The following is a 13,937-nucleotide window of genomic DNA, read 5'->3' as shown; positions in this document are numbered from 1 at the left end:
ACTCTTTCTCATTCTCCTTTGTTTGGCCAATCATCCATATCATATTTCCTAACTGTTTCTTCGTGTTCTTTCTCAGGTCCTCTTCTTTATATTCTCTCTCTTGGTGATCTCATCAGCTTCCAAGGGTTCACTGTTCATCTTTATGCAGATGATTACTCCCAAATCTCAGATCTATACATCTAGCCCTATTCTTTCTTTGAACTCATTCCCATATCACCACCTGCCTCTTGAATATTTCTTACTCTATGCATCTCAAACTCAACATATCAAAAAAGTTCATTAGCTTTCCACCCAAACATCCTTCTTTTGAACTTCCCTATTTCCCATTTGAACTTTCCTATTTCTTTTTTTTCTTTTAAATGAGGAAGCTGAAGCTCAGAATGGAAAGTGATTTACTCAATACCATATAGGTAGTAAATAGCAGAACTAGGATTACAACCCAGATCTTTCATTGAACTTTACTTTTTCCTTTCAGAATTTAAGGTTCACAACATCCCCATCATCCTTGATTCCTGACTCTCCCTCACTCTACACTTCTACTCAGTTGTCCAAAATTTGTCATTTTACCTCCACAATATTGTTTAGTTTTTTATTACATGACCACCACCCTAATTCAGGCTTCAGCATGTGACAATTGAAAAATTTCAAGTGATATAGTTTCTGGGTAATTTAGTCATTTTATTAATAAGGCCAGTATATTTATTAATAAAAGGATAGTCATTTGACCATTTCTCTTAGACTAAAGACCCCTAATGGTGGTGAGCTTACAGTTTATATGCCCTTCAAACAGTAGGTGTTTCTGAGAGGTGTCAGTTAACTCTGATTGGTTAACACAATGGGAAGTGGGCTATATTAAAATGAGGGTCTTGTGGTCCATAATTTAGATCGCCCAAATCTTGGTCGAAGAGACATAAATTTCCATCTCACCTATCTGACAAAAGGGAGAACCTACATTTTCCCAGACCTGTCTGAGCAGGCACAATGAGCAGAAACACACTCATTAGCCTAAAATTAGAGATTTCCCACACTGGTTGGTTTCTGGATGAAGAAGTGGAAAAGAGGAAAAATATTGGTCCTGATACAATAATTAGTTATTAAGTACAAGAGAGAAATGTTCACTTTTCACAAACATCTCTATAGCCTCTTAGTTGATCTCCTTGCCTCAAGTCTCTTCCTTCTCCAATCCAAACACCATACTGCTACCACAAATCTGACCATGTCACTCCCCTATTCCATAAACTCTAGTAGTTCCCTTTTGCCTCTAAGCTAAAATGGAAATCCCTCTGGCTTTTAAAACTCTTCACAACTTGGCTCCAGCCTACTTGTTTAGCCTACTTTAAAAACCCTTTACAACCTGATTCCTTTATTATACCTTGTTCCCCTCCATGCCAAATTAGCTTTCCTCCTCTCTCTCACACAGGACACTCTCTCCATTCTCTAGGCCTTTACCCTGGCTGCTCACCATGCCTGGAATGTACACCCTCCTTACCTCTGCCTGTAGAATCCCTTGTTTTCTTCAAGGGTCAGCTCAAGTACCACCTTCTAAAGGAAGTCTTTCCTGAGACTCTTTCCAACTCCTAGTAATTGAAAGTGAATGTTTGTTGAATTGAATGGAAAAGATGCTGTTCTGATTAGTATAATAATCCCATTACCACCCCCCCCCATTACCCATTTACCTTTGGCCACTAGAGTGTTTTAAAAGAAGCATGCCTGTGGCTGCACATGTATAATCTATATCAAATCGCTTGCCTTCTCAAGGAAGAGGGAAGAGAGGAAGGGATAGAATTGGGAACTCAAAAATTTTAAAAACAAATATTTTTAAAAGTTTGTTTACATTAAATTGAGGGGAAAATAAAACCAACATGTGTACTAGAAAAAAAAGAAATGTGTGAGAGATTTTGCCCTAATGTTGGCTAATTCGGCCCACAAGGGATCTCTTATTAAAAGACTTCTTATTGAATTGTCCAGAGTTCAAGTTTAATTGATCTGAACCAATACAAAGTCATTGATGTGACATAAGACTGGCATAGCCAAAGAAGAAAAAAGGAATTTCTAAAAAGGGAAGAAATAGTGGCATGACTTTCTGGTTGTTTTCTAAGTAGTCTGTGGATATTGTTGTTTTTCATTTATGAGTAATAAAAAAAAATGGTTTTCTTCATGTTAGCCTTACAGGGTAATTTTGAAAGGAGTGATTGCCTGGGAAAACTTTAAAAAGGTGTTAACCTTTAGGTTAATTTTTTCTGAGGGGGTGAGAATGGGGGAAAGGAGAAAGATTATGTCCTTATGCATCTTTCATTTTGTGGCTTAGGGGGAGGGTGTCATCCTTATAAAAGGAAGTCTCTGGACTTTCCCCATGTGCTTATCTTAGTTCCCAAGTTTTGACAAAGTAATAATGAGGCTCCGTAGCAGAGTAGACTAGACCAAGCTAGAATCATCCAGAGAGGCTGCAATTTGCCCAGAGTAACAGCAATTTAATGGTAGAACTTTGACAATATATCCTGGAAACAAAAATCCTACATTTTCTCCCAGGATTCTATTAACCATTAGAACAAGTCCAAAGGAAGGTCAGCTGGGATGTTGAAGACATTCAAAACCATGTTATAAGCAGGATCACCTGAAGGAACTGAGGCTATTAAATCTGAAGAAGGGAAGACTTATGGGGCCTGTGATTGCTATCTTGACTTTTACAAGTTTAAGTAGGGTGACCAAAAGGAAGAGGGATTTGCCTTATTTTATTTGGTCCCATGAGGGGCAGTTAAGATCCCTGAGTTAAAATTATAAGGAAGATGATTTTAACTCAACTAGAAAAGAAATTAAGACCCACAGCTTGCTTTTGGTCATATTGAATTACCCTTCACTGGATGTATATAAACAGAGACTGAATAACCACCTTCCAGGGAGATGTAAAAGCAAATTAAAGCATTCAGTAGATGATTGGACTAAATAAGCATTGAGGACATTTCCAGTTCTTAAGATTCTGAGATTCTCTAAAATCTATTTTCCTTACTGTCAGTAAGGAGTGCTCTGGACCAGAGGTCCTCAGGGATCTTTTAATTGGGATATCTCCTCTTAAGTCATTCGTAACCTATAGGAATGAAGAATGTCCCTGAGGTGTAGAGGCTTGTGGTTTATCCAAAGAGAACTCCAAAGTGTGTTGTCATGGAGAGTTTCAATACCAGGGAGTGTTTTAATTTTCCAACTGATGATTTGAAAAAGATAGAACATGAGGCAGTATATGTTTGCCAAGAAGTTAGAAGAGAAATGTATAAAGAAGTAAAAATTTACCCACAAGGAAAACATCTGTTTCAAGTTTAAAATATTTATGCAAGTGTTAATATTTGACAGAAAGCACAAAAACAATTTCTTTTGTACAGAGTAATTATGAAGTGATCTCTGAACCCCAGAGAAACTGCTCTTTTATCATAATCAAAAATGTGTCTCTATTGAACCAGATTTCTCTGTTCAAGTAAATAGTCATTGAAGTGCTCCTTATTTGTTTTTTTTTTTTCATTGTCTTTATCTATTAGTATGGTCTTCAGCAGAGAAGCAGTGCAGAGACTTTTGGCCAGTAAGTGCCGATGCTATAGCAATGATGCCCCTGATGACATGGTGCTTGGCATGTGTTTCAGTGGTCTGGGAATCCCAGTGACACACAGCCCTCTCTTTCATCAGGTGAGAGGATTATTTTCCATGCTGCTAAAAAAAAAAATTTCTTCTCCTTGGAGGAATCTATTTCTTTCTCTTCCCTCAGAATCATTTCTTTGAGTAGTTTTGTTGTTGTTGTTGTTGTTGTTGTTGTTGTTCTTTGGTGGGCCAGTGGGGGTTAAGTGACTTGCCCAGGGTCACACAGCTAGTAAGTGTCAAGTGTCTGAGGTCAGATTTGAACTCGGGTCCTCCTGAATCCAGGGCCGGTGCTTTATCCACTGCGCCACCTAACTGCCCTGCCTCTTTGAGTAGTTTTAAGAATTATGGGGGATAGCTAGGTGGCGCAGTAGATAAAGCACCGGCCCTGGATTCAGGAGGACCCGAGTTCAAATCCGACCTCAGACACTTGACACTTACTAGCTGTGTGACCCTGGGCAAGTCACTTAACCCCCATTGCCCTGCACCAAAAAAAAAAAAAAAAAAAAAAGAAAGAAAGAAAGAAAAAGAATTATGCACACAAGTTCCAGATGGGCATGCCACGGAGGCCTCTTTGACAGGGGCAGGATTGGGGGAAGCTATTGTGTCACATACTTCACAAAGATGGAATTACAACATGTAGGAAAATAAATGGTGTGTGATAAGTATGTCTCCCACATCAGGGATGAAGGAAAACCTCCCCCTTCCCATATTGTTGGACATTTTTAACCAAAAAAGAAAGATATTCACTATTTACTCATTGAGGGGGAAATATCCTGGGCAAACCTAATAGAATCCCTTTGGCTTGGGTTAAATTCTTTTTCCTAATTAATTTTTGTTCTGAATTTAACAAATACCAAATAAAAATGGATATTTCCATGTACATAGCGGAACAGAAAAATAAGATTATACATGAAACTGCAGATCTCTGTTATATATGGTTTGCTTTCCTTTTAAAGCATATAATAAATTCAATTTGCAGCTTTCAAAGCTGTTCAATTTAATTCTGCTTGCATGTATAGCTTTGCCTCCTTTTCTAGTGTTCTCACTATCAGTTTTGCAGCTTTTTTGTTGGGTTTTCATCCTTTTCCCTCTTAATCTCTCTAGTCTGTTAAACTTCAATGTTGTGTCCCTTGTGAGGATGCATCCTGGGGAGGGGGGGTAGGAAAGAAGGAAAAGCAGCAGTGATTTCCGCAAGGCATCAGTGGTGTATCTGTATCATCGTTATAATCTTTGGGGAAATATGTTCCTCCTGTGCTATTTTTAGTAGTCCCTTGAGAAATAGGTCTATGAATGTGTTTATATTCCCCAAATGAAATCTCTGTTCTATACTTGGATTAATAACAACAGTGCCTTCAACACCTACGGTTTGCTTTTCTTAGAGAAACTCAGAGCTGCTCAGGACTTGAAAAATGTAAATGTATGTCTACTTTAGGTGCCATAACAAGCATTGAAATGGCACTTAAACCCTGATTTTAGATCCAACAGAATCCATATTTTATGTCACTGCCCCTAGCGATATAAAATTCAACCATGACAGGTAAAGCACTGGAGAAGAGAACTCTAGCGAGGCAGAGAAGGCATTTGCATCATTGGATGAGGCAGAATCCCCTTTAACATCCCTAAATGCAGTAAGGAAAGATAAAAATAGCTCTTTAATGATCAGCTTGGAAAACCCTCCTTGACAAAAGGGCATTTTTCCTGTTCTTTCAAATCCTGTATGATCTTACCCATTCTAAACCTTAGACATATGAGGTTATAAAGACCTAGAAGAGCAGATGAGGGTCTTTATTCTTCGGCTCTCAAGTGAAAAATGAAAAAATTATTAAAACTCTTGGAGTAGGAGAGATATAATCCATCACTATATTAACATGACAGTTCTTAGATGTGGGCAGCAGCCCTGGCTATCTAGGGAAAAACTTGGCCTATAAAAGAAGAAAAAGGGAAAGAAAGAGATTAGGATGGAATACTGTGAGCATGCTCACATAGGAAAAGGTAGACAGGGACCATATATCCTGCTCTCCTATTCTTTACAGCAAAAGAAAGAAAATAATCTATTATTTGGGCATAAATTCTAGGGAAGAAATTTTAAAGGAATTCATTTTTTACTTTACCATTCTTAAAAGCTCCTGATTTGTGTTCCACAGGCAATGTATTTTAAGCCTCTTCCAAGACTGAAAGATCTAACCAGAACCTACAATTCCTAGCAAGTTCTGGTTTATCTTGTAAGGTTTAAAGTATCTCCTAGAGAGCTTTACATAAATTTGAAAACTGATTATTTTTTTTAATTTGAAAAGTAAGTTTGGCATAATGGAAGAAAACACCAAGCTGAGAATGAGAAGACTTGGGTTCTCATTCCAAACTCTAGTCCTTATTCACTAAGTGATCTAAGGGCAAATCATTTCACTCTTCGGGAACTCAGTTTCCTCATTTACAAACTAAAGGAGTTGGCCTAGATGTCTTCAAAGGGCCATCCCTGTGATAGGAGTCTGTGCTCTGAGACAGAGAAGTGAACATCTGCGCTTACATATTGACTTACTGACAAAGTTAGCATGGATGCTCAGCCTCACACTCCTCTGCTTGGTTTCTCCTCTACAGACTATTTCAGTGAATGGGTTATATAGGAATCCGGATCCTAGAAAGGGACTCAGAATAAGTCCAGTCCATCTCTTTACATCCAAATGTATTTCTTTTCTTTTTTAAAAGGATCTATAAAATAAGGACTTTGATGTCGGCTATATGGCATATATATTAATAACAGTAACAGTTGTAACCAGTATTTCGAGGACACTTTATATCTGCTATCACATTTGATCCTTATAACAACCCTGTGAAGCAGGGGCTTTTATTATCCCCATTTTGCAGATCAGGAAACTGAGACTTGAAGGCAGTGAAGTGACTTGCCTATGGTTGCATGGCTAGAAAGTATCTTAGGCAGGATTTGAACACAGGTAGATTTTGAGTTGGAGAACCTTCACTGGAATCCTGACTCTTTTACTTCCTACGTGTGTGACTTTGGGCAAGTCACTTACTCCCTGTGGGCCATGTTTTCCTCATCTGCAAAATTAAGGTGGCCTCCAATTCCAAGTCCTACTATATTTCTAGATGACCTCTAATAGCTCACATTTCCATCATGTTTTAAGATTTATGAAGCACAACTCTGTGAGGTAAGGCAGCACAAGGAACAGCTGAGAAGACTGAAATTAATAATGGTTGGGACTTGCCCAGCATCTCAGAGTGCTGTTTGTCTTTAAATCTATGATTCTGGGTCTAGGGAAGAAGAGGACAGCCTCTGTTTTTGCCCAATTCAATGTGTCCCAACCCTTAGAACAGGAATTCTTAATGTGGAGTCCATGAACTTAAAAAAATGCACGTGTATGTATCTGTGTGTGTATATACACCTACATATGGATGTGTATATATTATATTATGTATGTATGTTTTCATAAATATATATCAACATTACTTGTTTCCATTGTAATCCTATGTATTTTCTTTTATGTATTTAAAAGCATGATTCTGAGGAGGGATCCATAGACTTCACCAGACTGACCAAGGGGGCCATGACACACAAAAACATTAAGAAACCGTACCTTAAAACTATAAAGTTCATATTTCAACCCAGCCTATATTGCCCCTACCACAGTTTAAGTCTGTTTTCCTTTGTTTATATTTGGTGGAGTTGGAGAACAACTAGTCGGTATTTTCCTTACATCTGTTCAGTGTGTCCTATTTTCTCATCCTCTAATGGTAACTTGTTGGGGGTGTCTTTCTTGGTGTTATAAATACATTGATTCCTTTACAGGACTCCTGGGTATTAACACACACCTCTCTGAGTGGATTTCACTTTTCATAAGCTCCATCTTGGTTTTTTTCCAGTACCTCATTTATTGAAAACGATTAGCACATGTTTGTGCTTAATAAGCTAGATTCTCCCAACATGACTTCCTGAGACTAAATCAGACCCTTTTGTAATCTGCATTAGCAGAGAGAAATAGTGAGTGTCTGTTATTATTTCCTGTTAGCTAGCTGTGTTAGTAATGCAAAGAGCTCATTTTCAGCCTTGCAGAATGAGTGAGGATTTGCCTCTCTTGCTTTCAATTCTCTTTTCTGGGGCCTTTGTGAAATCAGCTGAGTACTGAATTGGGAGTAAAAGCAAAAAATTCAGCAATATGTCTCCCCTGGCTTTTCCCTTCCTTCCTGCCAGTTAAGCCTCAGAGAGTTTTACAAATAAACATCAAATGATTTATGATTGCCCTGAACTATTATTATTCAAAAAGTTAAGAACCAATTAGAATAGATGGCAACACATATGCGTATATATATATGTATATGAATATTCTCCTACAGTATAGCTCCCAAATAGTTATTAACTATTTAATGGTTTAGAACTTTTAAAGCCAATGATGCCTCGCTATTCATGATTTTTAACCTTTCCTCACTTATCTCAGGGTGTAAGCCATCACAGGGAACTTTTTTCTACTTTGCAATACTTAAGAGACTCCTGCCTAACCTGAAGTTGTCTTGGTGATATTTATGAATGGATGAATTAATTTTAAAAATCATTTTGCTAAGGGCTCACTTACTCTGTGCAAAACACTGTACTTTTTGATAGAAGCACAGTTTTTAGTTTTTTTTTCTTTTTTGAGGTTTTTTTCCCCTTTTCTTCTGATTCTTCTTTCACAACATGACTAATGCAGAAATTAAAAAATAAAACAAAACACTGTGCTTTTTTGGATATAAATAGAAAAAAAAAACAAGATAGTATCCAGCTAATACTGTGAAGTATCTGTACTTTTCAGGATCACAAACCCCTCATCTTACAGATCTTTGAAAAAATGATTGAGTGAACTGATGAAGGCAAAAAAGCATTTGACCACTTACCATGTGCAAAGCACAGAAAAGTAAGACAGTTTTTGCTTTCAAAGAGTTCACATTCTAATGGGAGAGACAACACATATGGAAGGTCTCAACTACAACTCAGGTTTCAAGGTCCAGAGGTCCTTAGGGTCCATCAGTAAAGCAGATGTCATTGCCAGTAATAAAATCATGTCAATTTTTGTTCTTGAATCATTTGACAATGACAAGGACTTTAAAAGAGAAAACCATATGCTTTGGATATAAGAGAAAGGGATGGACAAGGCATTTTTCCCAAGATGATTTCTTAGGATTATGATTCAACTACAACTGTTCACTTAATAGGAATAAACAATTATTTTAAGTGTTAACATCTCATTTGATTTTCACAACAATTCAATAAAGTAGGTACTATTACTCTCCCCATTTTGCAGTTGAGGAAACTGAGTCAGACAGAGGTTTAGTGATTACCCAGAATCACACACCAGTACTGTCTGAGGCCAGATTTGAACTTAGGTCTTTTTGACTCCTGGCCCACTTTTCTGTGCACTATGGTGTCACCTAGCTGCCTTTAAGTAAATGATATACAGGTAAAAAAATATGATACTATTCTCTATATCAGAGACTGTACTTTTTAATACTAGGTCTATCACTAATTCAGTATGCAATAGTTCATCTCACTATGTCATATCATGGTAGAGCCATTCTGGAAGGCAAGAATTTCCATTAGAATGAAAACTCCTTGGGGGCAGCTAGGTGGCACAGTGGATAAAGCACCAGCCCTGGATTCAGGAGGACCTGAGTTCAAATTTGGCCTCAGACTTGACACTAGCCATGTGACCTTGAGCAAGCCACTTAACCCTCATTGGTGCTCCCCCCCCCCAAAAAAATGACAGCTCCTTGAGTCTAGGGATTTTTTTTCCTATTTATTTTTTATTTATATCAACAGTCTTTGCAAGGCTTAACTGACACTGGACTCTGAGTCAAGAAAATTTGAGTCCCAACCCCTCTTCAGACATTTACCAACTGTGTGATGTTGAACAAATCACATAACTTCTCTCAGTCTGTTTCTTCATCTGTACCTCACAGAGTTGTTGTGAGCATCAAATGAGACAACACACACAAAGTGCTTTCTGAACCTTAAGGGGCTGTATAAATTCTGGCTGTTATTAAATAAATGCTTATTGATCAATTCTCAAAACCCCAGTCTTTGAAGGGATGGCTATAAAGCTCATTGTCCACCGCATGCTGCATGTGCGTGGCAAAAGGGAATGGGAATTGGTGTTGAGAAGGAAAATGAGGACCCTATGTGGGTAGCCTCTGTCTGTTTTCTCTATCATAAACCTTCTTGTAGCTTTTAATTATGAATTTCCCATCCTCAAGGGAGCGGCATTGACTGGAGAAAGAACATTGAATGACTTCTGCCTTCTTGAGCCCCTGGTTCTAGTCTATACCCAGATGTGCAAGGGGGATTAGGAGGCCACCTGAAATCTTTACAGAAGGGTTTGGTGACATCTGCCGTGCTGCTGCTTCACGGTCCACATGGACTTGTGAAATCTTAACTTCACCCATCATAGATTTCTTTAGAACAAAGGATGTAAAACTCAAAACATCATAAAAAGAAACTGAAACCAGATATTGATATCAACATATTATAGCTATCTATATATACATATTTAAAGGCCAGGGTAGGAAAAAAAAGGTGAGAAAGAAGTTCCATAGGCAGAGGTAAAGTGTAGAGGAAAGATGGTACCTGAGATTCCAGTATTGATTTTGAATACATGCAACTACTATTAGAGTATTGAGATTATAAAGCATTCTCCCTGTACACAGTATCATCAACATTATGTGTTGATCGACTGTGATAGACTTGATTTTTCTCATCAATACAGCAGTACAAGAAAGTTCCAAAGGAATCATGATGGAAAAGGCTCTCCAAATCCAGAAAAAAAAGAACTGTGGAATATGGATGTTGATTGAACTATACTATTTCTTTTGTTTTGGGTGCTTTTGCTCTGATTCTTCTCTTATAACATGACTAATGCAGAAATATGTTTAATGTTATTGTACATATATAACCTATATTGGATTACCTACTGTCTTGTGGTGGGGGGGGGTGGGAGGAGAGGGAGGAAGAAAAATTTGAAATTAGAAATCTTATAAAAACAAATGTTGAAAACTATCTCTACATGTAACTAGAAAATAATAAAATGCTTTTATGGTTTAAAAAAATAAAATAAAGCGTTCTCCCTACAGATAAGACTATGAAACAAAAAATCTCCATGGGGGAAGGAAATAATTGTCTCTTTTTCTTTCAGGCTCGACCAGTGGATTACCCAAAGGACTACCTTTCTCACCAAGTTCCCATATCATTTCACAAACACTGGAACATTGATCCCATAAAGGTGTATTTCACCTGGTTGGCACCCAATGGGAAAGATGCCACCAATGGCAGGAAGCAAGCACCTTTTAAAGAAGAATTATAAGCATCTCGTGTTGTTAAGGAAGATGCTTATGGTGGTGAAGGTGGAGGCTCTGGGCATTCTTGTGCTGTGTTGTGCTTATACTGCTTCACTGTGCCATGTTGCATAGGAGACTTCTAGTCTTAGGAGTGAAACTGTATATTGTTCTGTTTCTTCAGTGGGGGACTGGGGTGGGGGAAAAGGGAGGGATCAGAGGAAGGGGAAGAGTCCAACTGATTTACTTTGCTTTTTTCCTTTGTGAAGATGTGAGTGGGTCTTAGAATAACACTCCCTTGGTTTTGAATCATGGGATTATTATATCATATTTAGCTGGTATTTTTAAAGCCTTGATGAGCTATCTTCAACAATTCATCCTAGGGAAAATAAAGCATCACCCTCGGACCCCCTGCTGTTCCCTTACACTGCAACCCATCTTTCAACAAGGGGTGACAACTTGCTTAAAATAAGTGTGCAAAGAAGAATGTAGTGTTTTGGTGCAAATATTGGTGGGAACCTATTCCAATTTTACTTTCTGGTTTTTAAATCTACTAATGATGAGAAGCACTCCCTGGGAAAGGAGTAGGAATGGCATTGTAGATAGAGTATGGAAGCTCTTACTGGCTTATGGGAAATCACTATGGATTGTGAAGATTCAAGTGGATCTGTGACCTCACTGACTGGGGAACTCCCTCCCCTGGTGCAGATTGTTGCTGCCCATCCCATGGGGTGCTTGCCTATGTCCTCCCAAAAGCTTGCCACAGTGGCTCCTCTGTTCACTGTCCTGGAGGACTTCCTTGCGCTTTCTCCAGACGTCATGAGAAGACCTGTGGAGAATCTGGCTGTCTGTCCATCCTTTGCTTTGGCTAGACATTCTTTCTTTTTGACTTTTTACTTGTAAAGTTTTCATTCTGTACCCAGGTGCAGAAGGGTTTTCTAATAACCTGTTTAGACTCTAGGAATTCGTCTCCAGCCCTGTCTACTGCTCTCTGAAGCCCTGTCTTTATAGTCCACATGTAATCTCACACTGGGCTCATTGCTACCAAATAACAGTGCCCCTCTCTACCTGAAAATAAGAATGGAGTATTTTACTGGACTTAATGAGCTGTAATATAGATCCCAGGAAGTGAGCTAAATTTGACTGTTCTGAACTGACTATTTCACAGTAATTTGGGGGTTTCACTAAATGTTACTTCACAGCTCTGTCTTGACTCATTGTAGAACACCATACCATAACACAAGTGGACAGTGGGAGCATTGAGTAGTTTTCTTGGACTCTTAAGGGATGTATTTTGAACATGATGTTTTCGAGCTACTTTCATTTTTAAACCTTATCCAAATGATACCTTAGTAATGTAACACATCCATGTAAAGAGTATTATATATTTTAAATCATTTTGGGTTTTTTTTCTATGTATAATTCAGTTTTGTAAAGATGTTTGTATAAAATCTGACTTTAATATTCTAAACTAATTTTTGTAAAGTAAAATATTTTTCTTTTCTTTTTGTAAAAAAAAAATAAAAAGACACATGGACATGCTGTTCTCTAACTTTACTGGCCATACTTTTGTGACTGAATGTAAGGTTTTAAAGCCATATTGTTGAAATAATTTCCATATTTTTCCTGTAGTTCAACATTTTACTTATTTCCAAATCAATCCAAATTCCAAATGGGGGAACACTAAAGTTGATTAATGACTGAGAGCTTTATGCCCATTTTTTGTAACTAGCTCTGAAGCAAGGTTTCTTCATCTTTGTGTGTGCTGAGGAGCCCTCTGGCAGTCTGGGAAAACCTAGGAAGCCCTTCTCAGAATCATGTTTTTAAATGCATAAAATAAAATCTCTACGATCACAAAGGCAACCAGTTGTATTGAAATGAAATTACCAAAATATTTTTAAAAACCAGTTTATGGGCTCCAAGCGAAGAACTACTGCTTTAGAATATTGAACTATGAACACTCATTTGTGACCAGTCAGAATAATGTGTGAGGAGATGACAAAAGAGCATGACTATTGAGGTAAACATGCCAGGCTGCTATTATCTCAATAGTCACTAATATTAACAATAGTTTTTCTTGAGCCCATTTATCATTGGCTAGGTGATCCCCTAGGGCCCTGTGAGTGAGAGCTAAGTAATTTCCAACAATGGTAAGAATTGTAGCTCAAATTTACATAGCAGTTTAGGGTTTACAAAAGCACTTTCCTTAAATATCCCTAAGGAGGTAGGTAATGAAATATTATTCCCATTTTACAGATGGAGAAGTTAAGAGCGAGGAAGGTAAAGTGATTTAGGCTTATTGGATCATGGATCTAGAGTTGGAAGAAACTTTACAGGTCATGTAATCTAACCCCCTCATTTTACAGAGGAGGAAGCAGACCCAGAGACAAACAACTTGTTCAAGGTCACACAGGAAGTAAGTGATAGAATGGGATTCGAACTCAAGTCCTGTGACTCTAAATTCAGCGGTTTCATTACATCACGTGGTCTCTGATAACCTGGATCGTTGCCCCAGGTTCTCCTCCAATTCAGCACTCTGACTATATCACACTTGCCCCTGTAAAGGTCAATGACACCTGCTTACTTGTCAACAGCTTACTTTATAGGATCTGGATTGATCTGTGTGTTTAGACACACACACACAGACACACCTGTGTATGTATATGTACATCTATCCATACATAGATAGATATACATAGATCCTACATTGATTCTTTCTTCCCTCTGTGTTCCTATTAGTGCCTTCCTACTTACATGAGAGCACCTTCTTTGGAACCATGGGAGTTGAAGTAATTTTGTTTACTGCCTCAGACTGTATAAGCAAAACATGAATAAAATATATTTGATAACATTTATGGTTTCTCAGATGTTGTATTCATTAGTCCAACAGGGAGAAAAACATGAGTTAATGAGATCAAAAGAAAAGGTGAGGAGTTCAGGAGGGAGGTTTGGGTTTTGTGTTTGTTTTTTTTTTAAGTAAGTCAAGAAGCCTTGCTGGTATT

General features: G+C 38.0%; 1 protein-coding gene across 1 annotated transcript in view; it reads left to right on the top strand.

Moving 5' to 3' along the window:
- The window catches only part of B3GLCT (beta 3-glucosyltransferase), a 134,016-nt gene extending 120,281 nt beyond the window's left edge, over positions 1 to 13,735 (top strand). The window contains 2 exon segments of the mRNA XM_043998031.1: positions 3,528 to 3,672; positions 10,797 to 13,735. Coding sequence (XP_043853966.1) covers positions 3,528 to 3,672; positions 10,797 to 10,964 — 313 coding nt within the window. The 3' untranslated portion in view covers positions 10,965 to 13,735.
- Positions 13,736 to 13,937: the final 202 nt, after the last annotated feature.

Source organism: Dromiciops gliroides, chromosome 3, assembly GCF_019393635.1.
Source record: "Dromiciops gliroides isolate mDroGli1 chromosome 3, mDroGli1.pri, whole genome shotgun sequence".
In the NCBI taxonomy this organism is placed as follows: Eukaryota; Metazoa; Chordata; class Mammalia; order Microbiotheria; family Microbiotheriidae; genus Dromiciops; species Dromiciops gliroides.
Note: the sequence above shows the minus strand (reverse complement) of the source record. Positions and strands in the feature narration are given on the sequence as shown.